This window comes from Penaeus vannamei, chromosome 15 (assembly GCF_042767895.1).
Source record: "Penaeus vannamei isolate JL-2024 chromosome 15, ASM4276789v1, whole genome shotgun sequence".
NCBI lineage: Eukaryota > Metazoa > Arthropoda > Malacostraca > Decapoda > Penaeidae > Penaeus > Penaeus vannamei.
Window position 1 is genome coordinate 37,592,731 of NC_091563.1, and position 7,500 is coordinate 37,600,230.

Below are 7,500 nucleotides of genomic sequence, written 5' to 3' on the forward strand. Positions count from 1 at the left end.
AAATTAGTGCATTAATAAAATGAAATGTCATGAGATCCAGACAATATCCCAAAATCATAAAGCCTTATATATGTGAAATGAAAATAAACTACACTGGCAAAAGATATATAGCACCTTTGCTTCAATCAACATGTAAAGAAGTGTCAAGATATAAATTTGAGATATATGTAAATTTTCTGAATTTGAAAATGAAGCTAATATGATCTGGAATATAATGAAACACTATTGCACTGGGCACTGGCGACTTCAAAATCCTACAAACTAAATGTAATATTGTACTTTCTTTTTTGAGAGACTTTTTTAAGGACTTCATAAATAGCAGTTCTATCAATGGCTAGAATTATGTGGTGAAATACAATTAAATATCCAGCAAACATTATCTTTGCAATAGTATTCACATACCAACAGCTTATCTGGCTTTAATATATTTTCTCAAATAGGTTTCTTTTCTACTATCTGTACATTAGACTATGAATAATATTTCAATTCCATTAATATTACCTGTTACTGCACACAAGACATAGTGCAACTACTAACTGGAAGACAAAATAGTTTTCATATTCTTTCCACTTTGCCTTTCATAAGATGTTCACTATCTTTTATGGAGAAATTTACCTTTTCTTTAATATCTATCCTTAGAAAAAAAGTTTTACAATAATAAAAATAATAATTAAACATCAAAATACAACAATCAAAATGAGGACATGTCATAATCATCAGGGCGAAATATTTACATCAGATAAATAATTTGCTACATACTGTTAAATCCATGAATGGCAACTGAAAGTCTAATCCAAGAGGTCATTAACAAAAAAGAAAAAATCTAAACATTTCAAAGACTCCTTTATGTAATAAAACATTGTAGCTAACACATAGGACATCTTCGAGTTACACAAATGATTGAATTACTTTTGTGCAACATAAAAAGGCCATAGTCAGTGCCAATATGCTGTGGAATTTAGTATATAGATTTCTTTTCTCCTACGGCTACTCTTTATCGACTTTCCTGGTTCAACCTCAAATTTACTAATTCATGGGACAAAGTCATGAAAAAAATTTTCAGAAATTATCAACATTAGAATCAGTATCTATGAACACAACTTGAAAACAGCAACACACTTTAAAATAGCATAAGCATTTTACAGCAGTTCACCAATGCTCAATCCCTTCACACAGGACTTTATTCTTTAAAAACTTAGCAAAAAGAAAAAAGTACAAAATGATCTTACACCACATAAGTCACTCCATAGCTATTTCCTAAACATTATAATTACTGACTGCTTACTCAATCTCAACTTTTTGTCATCCATTTTATTTGTTCTTTTATGCAAACCTGACTAGAATATATAAATATAAAGTAGAAGCATAAAATATTTCCTTTCTATTATTATAATTTTCCAATATCTATTAAGTGCAAGATTCTCCATGCTACACATGGGTTTGTGTAAAAGGATGGAATATGTCATTTGTGGTCCATAATACTGTAAATGATAATTTTCTTTTTTTTTTAATAATTCTACCATAACCTGAACATGAACACTTAATTCTTGAGATATTACAAGACGAAATATAAAGGAAAGTATCCTTTATTTAAAAAAAAAATAAATTCTTATTGCACAATTTGAAATAACAGGAAACTAAAACAAATTAGGCCATACAATACTGTGATCCTTTGAATGGGAATATCACTCTGGATTATAAAAAAACTGACGGACCTTTCCCTAAAAGTCTCCCAAGAGGTTAATGTCTTCGAAGTTTCCCGGTTTTGCCTCCTGCTGTGGCTTGCTATCATTAAGGGTGATGTCTGCCAGTGGCTGGACAAGCTCTGCCTCTGTTGCTTCTGTTGCACCTTCTGTATCCAACAATTCTTCATCATCCTCTTCACTCTGGATATAATTTCAGTTATCATTATTAAAGATACATAATCCTACAACAAAGGGACTGGATATCTGAAGATACGAGACTATAATTCATATATTCCTCTGATCTATCTCATAAGTATGCATTTAAAAATCCACCATACCTGTATGCTGTCACTGCGATTATCTGACTGGAGAGTTGTTCCAACCATGTCCAGTTCAATTGGGAACCAATGTTTGTCATGCATAAGCTCCTGACACTGGCTGTGGTATGTAGCAAGACCAGATATGAGTCTAGTAAGTTGTTCAGTAAGGTGTTGGACGTGTTTCGAATCCAGCAATTCTAACTTGACAAGAACATCAGATCTCAGTTTGGCAAATTTGGCCCTGGCATCTTGGCGGCAACGAAGGATCAATCTGAGGAGGAAGAACCTGTATGAATCCCTACACTCTATTGTATAAAATCAGGATATCTAAATCAATACGCATACTGCACCATTATTGAAAAATGGGACAAGTAAGAAAATTTCCATGAAAATAATGTTTGATCATGTTTGCCAAGCTACGACTTACAAATACTATGTAATATATAATGAGAGTTGTGGATATCTTTTCTTGAAAATGTTTGGTTTAATATAAGCAAAGAATTCAACAGAAAATGTTACCAGCAAATTACAGGGATATACTTGAAAAAAAAATACAAAAAAATTACTAAGATGTACTTGCTGAAAATTATTGAGCTAAGGTGTTGTGCTGTACTGCATTTTTTTGCTCTTTTGCAATCAACATTTTCATCAGGATTTAATACTTATTACCTATCCATTACCAATAAAAAACGTATTTCAGCATAGTAAGCATCAAACAAACCAGTTACATGTGACATTTATTGCTACTAAGGTTCATTCACATCATAAATCCATGTACCAAATAAAAATAAATATCTAAACACAAGTAATAACTCACCGATACTCATAATTTCCAGTTTCCACTCTGTACAAAGGTTCCTGCAACTGAGCAAACTGCATCTCTTCATCATCCATTTCCTTCACTTTAAGGCAATAACTGAGGTATTCAAATTTCGTGTCGGCATATCGTCTGATTGTCAATCTTGTGTCGGGAATGGCCTTATGCAGATATGTGCCCAAGTCACTCAAGATCTGAAAAAGTTTTGGATTTAACAAAAAAATTAATATACACATCTATATACATATAACACACTCCTCTATATTCTATCAGTATAATCATTGACCTAAAAAACACACTATTCAAAAGATAAAAAGCAACGTGCAATAACAATAAAGCTTACTGGTTTTAGTCTCTTTAGCATCTGGATCCCAAACTTTTCCATTTGACGATGTGCTTCACCAAACTGGTTAAAAGCTTCATTTGCTGACTGCTGGAGTTCACGTACACCAATTTCACAGAAGATATCACCAAACCCTGTTGAATATGCATATGCTAATACCATTTTGACATATAGGAGGCAAAAAATAAAAAATACCAAGCACATAGCACATAATCTTGTCTAAAGTACATGCATTACTTCAACTCACTTTTATAAACAATGCAGAGGTCAAAGAAAGCCTTCAGTAATCTCTTGGTGTGATCCATCAGTGACCTGTACATGTCTTCTGTTCTCTGAAGGTCATCCAGCTTCTTCACTAAAGAGTCGTTGCATAATATAGCCCGAGACAAGCCAAGGGCATCTGCAGTTGATGAAGACATGTTCTCTACCAGTCTGTGTTTTACTTTTTTCATGGCAATGTCCAACGTTTTTCCTTGTTTTGGGTCGGCATGTAATTTGTTGTACTGAATAGTAACAGTACCCTGTTGAGAAAAAAAAATTGTCAGAAAAAATTTACATGTATTAAGAAATGCAATTAAATGACTACTTTGATATAAACCTAAAATCCACGCGCACAAAAAAACAAACAAACAAGAACAATAATAACAAAAACTATTAATAAATTAATTAATCCACTTTCAGTTTATCTATAAAGTTGCAAAATCAACTCTTCCATTTCAGAAAACTCACATCTTAAAACCAAAGACCCCAACATACCTCTGACCGCTGTATGAGCTGTGCTACCTCTTGCTTGGACTTCCCCTTCACATTCACTCCGTTCACCCCGGTGATCTCATCTCCACTCTGTAGGGTGCCATCCCGAGATGCTGCAGTGTTGTCAAAGACCTGTACAAGCAGATTGTCTTTGATAGCTTGGGATTTCATTTGTAATTATTTTTTTTTAACATCCATGCAATGAAACACAATATCAATAGTATTCTAGAAAAATTTGTAAATACAAATAAATAAAATTGGTATGGGACACTGCAATAGGTACAACAGAAGATAAGGAAATGTTGTGAAAAGTCTTATTATGACTTCATAATAGCTGCTTTTCTAACTGAAGGATAAACTTTTATTGCAATTCAAATCAGTACCTATAACCCCAGTACAAGCAAAATGGCACATACATAGTTAGAGCTCTGAGCTACAATCCTAGCAGCATATACAATGAGATAGTAGTGCAGTATTTCCATTCTTAAAATAATCAAAATAAATTCACATATATATTCAACACACACACACATAAGCTTATAGGTAAAAAATAGGCAAATGTTATTTTCTAAATTACCTGTACAACATAGAGACATGGACAGTATTTAGCTCCGCCCCCAATACTAATGCCGATGAGGTTACTGTCATCTTTCTCAAGGTTGACACTGCCTGAGGTGACTGTCATACCCCTGGTAAATAATGTTAGTTAGTATATTGTTAGTAAACGGTCAGATAAAAAGTGGGGAAACAAAAGCATATGCATGTACAATGTGTTATGTGCATAAAAGAAGGAAAGTGCATCTTACTTTTAAACTTCTACTATTTCTCCTTCAATCAAACCCATAGCTCTAATATACTAGCTTCTATGACAGCTCTGTTTGACATTCCATCTTTTGAAAAAAATAAAAAATAAAAAATAAAAAACATGAAAATACAACTATTATCAACTTTTCAACATTCAACTAATACTTGAATAACATTACTGTAGATATACTAAATATCAAACTGATAATACATATGACTTACAATAAACATTCTTACAAGTACAATCACAAAAGCTGTCCATGCATTGCAAGCCAACATTCAACATACAGAGTAGGAAAAACATGGAACAAGCTAGATTATTACCAACATCAGAGTAGTGCTCAGGGGCACAGAGCCAGAGAGGAAGGAAGTAGGCCTAAGCATTCCTAAAAGGGTGTGCCATTACAAGCATGCCAAGAAGCAAGAGTATTAAGGGAGAAAGACTTAAAGTTTGACAAGTATACCTTTCTCCCACAAGTGACTGACTCTCCAAGAACTTGTAGCAATATATATTTACCTGTCCCATTATGGGGTCCTGTCTTTTCTTACTATTCTGTTTTAAAATTTTGGTATTTGAGGATTTATACAAAAAATCAAAATCTGCATATGTACAAGCTGTGTATGCATGTGTTTTTTCTAGACTTCTGTGGCAAAACCTATCAGAATGCACAATCCACATCAAAATAATATTCTAGTTCTATTTGCTTTCATTTATAATGCTTGTGATACAATTGATATAAATAAATGCCATAATCTCAATAACGATAAACTGTAAAATATTTCTTTTCTGACCCCCAAACTTAAGATACATTTATTTGTGTATTTCATCAAAGCCAAATACGGGATTAATGGTTCAGACAACTTAAACAAGATCAAAATATTTCAATTCTAGAACAGACAGCTTCACAACAAAGAATCTTTTCTTTTATGAATCTCAACAGTGGTTCCTAGACTAGATGCTACAAGATTGACAGTGGTTCCTAGACTAAATGCTACAAGCTTCCAGTATCTGAATTTGAAGTTACTTTTATTCTTTTGTTTAGTTTAATGTTTGTCATATTTGGACACGTAACCTATGTTTCCTTAGCTTTAACTGATAATTCACGGAGCAAGCAAATATGTACTCAGGGGTGGGGGTAGGGGTTAAGGACAAAAAAGAATTAAGTGAATTCAAGGTGCTACTACCTTATAATGTTTGGGAACCACTGAAAAAGTGATATTACATTTTTTTTCATTACTGAAATTACAAAAATAATCACAAAACATCAATCAATTATCAGAAGGGGATACAAAAAATGAAGGCCAACAAAACTAGCTTACCAGATTTCTTTTTTCTAAAAATACAATCTAAATATAAACTCAACATCATAAATATACAGTAAAAATGATTAGTCATTTCCAGGAAATAAGAAATGTACACAATAAGTGGTAAGAATGAGATCCAGTTCAAGCTGTCTGAGCCTGCAATTCATTCCGGTCTTTATCATACAAATCCCTTATGCAGTATAATAACCTTTACAGTATTCATATCAAATATTAGATGATATTATCAGAAGTGAGGGGAAGGGCCCTGAAGTCTGACTCCTCTTGTGGGGGGAAGAAAATATGAAAAAAAATTAAAATCCTTCCAACTGAGTACCTACATGGGGTCAGCAACGCACATCAGCATTTGGGAAGTCACAACATATACTGAGTTTATACGTAAGGGGGGCAAACCTCCAGGTGGTATAGATTAAAACGCCACACAACACCAAACATGGTGGTCCCAGGCATGGCTCTTTGAAGCCAGTGCAACCACACAGCAAGCACTGGTGAAGGTAGAGAGGTATTAAAAAGAAAATTCTCAGGACTCAAAATTTCACTGACTGGTTTCAATGTTAGTTCCAGCATACAGACTTTTATGATATATTTGAATGTGGCGACAACAAGTAGACAATCAAGTCACCAAATCTGCTCAAACAATTACTGCTTGACCATACTTGTCTTTTCAAGCCTTCTGGGTCTCTAATACCTACTGCACAAACAAATTCTGGAAGGGGTTAAGAAAGGCCAAATCATTTACATGACAGATGTTAGATCAGATTGGTCAAATCAAGAATTTAAGGACTCAAAGATGCTTCTGATGAACTGCGACCTCAATGTTACAAGAAATGGAATTCGGCTTTTAAAGGATTTTTTTTTTTAATGGAAATAAAAAGTATCAATATCAACCACATTTGGGCATCTGAAATACAGAAAAAATTATATAATATTAAATAAAAAAATAAAAACATCTGATCACTGATCTATCACCAACTCTTAAAATATATACTACTATAATCCTATAATGCAGAGCTGGCAAACCAGACTGACATAATACTTGGCCTTCTACAAGATGTAAAAATCCTCTACAAAACCATTCTTCCAATTAGACTCCTTGCAATTTTTTACTTACATCTTGTTTTCCATACGAAATCCAAACAAAAATCTCTCTTTTTCATTACATTCCTCCTCTTCTTCCTCCTTAATCTCATCATCATCATCATCCTTAGATCCTTTCCCATCCTCTCTTTCCTCTTTGGGTCTTGGGAAGCAAGGAAGAGAGAAGAGCAAGCAGACAGAATGAGACAACACACGCATTGTCAACCACTAACCAAGGCATGTACTATTGCTATTTGTAAGGCAGATATAAAAAATGTAAATCAGATTTAGTGGAGACTTGGATCATTAAATACACATTAAAAACAAGTGTAGATATTTGGTATTTGAGTCCAAAATTGATTTTTCATATCTGCCTAT

General features: G+C 33.5%; 1 protein-coding gene across 4 annotated transcripts in view; it reads right to left on the reverse strand.

Annotated features, from left to right (window-relative positions):
* Window positions 1-1,494: 1,494 nt before the first annotated feature.
* The window catches only part of PICK1 (protein interacting with PRKCA 1), a 13,446-nt gene continuing 7,440 nt past the window's right edge, over window positions 1,495-7,500 (reverse strand). For 2 of the 4 annotated variants that reach the window (XM_070130723.1, XM_070130722.1), the window contains 8 exons: window positions 7,157-7,285; window positions 4,496-4,607; window positions 3,922-4,050; window positions 3,413-3,686; window positions 3,166-3,299; window positions 2,823-3,016; window positions 2,024-2,276; window positions 1,495-1,886 (listed from right to left, as the gene is read on the reverse strand). In XM_070130723.1, coding sequence (XP_069986824.1) covers window positions 1,722-1,886; window positions 2,024-2,276; window positions 2,823-3,016; window positions 3,166-3,299; window positions 3,413-3,686; window positions 3,922-4,050; window positions 4,496-4,607; window positions 7,157-7,285 — 1,390 coding nt within the window. In that variant the 3' untranslated portion in view covers window positions 1,495-1,721. The remainder of the gene's footprint in view (window positions 1,887-2,023; window positions 2,277-2,822; window positions 3,017-3,165; window positions 3,300-3,412; window positions 3,687-3,921; window positions 4,051-4,495; window positions 4,608-7,156; window positions 7,286-7,500) is intronic. The other 2 variants (XM_027373815.2, XM_027373816.2) reach the window with 1 other exon arrangement.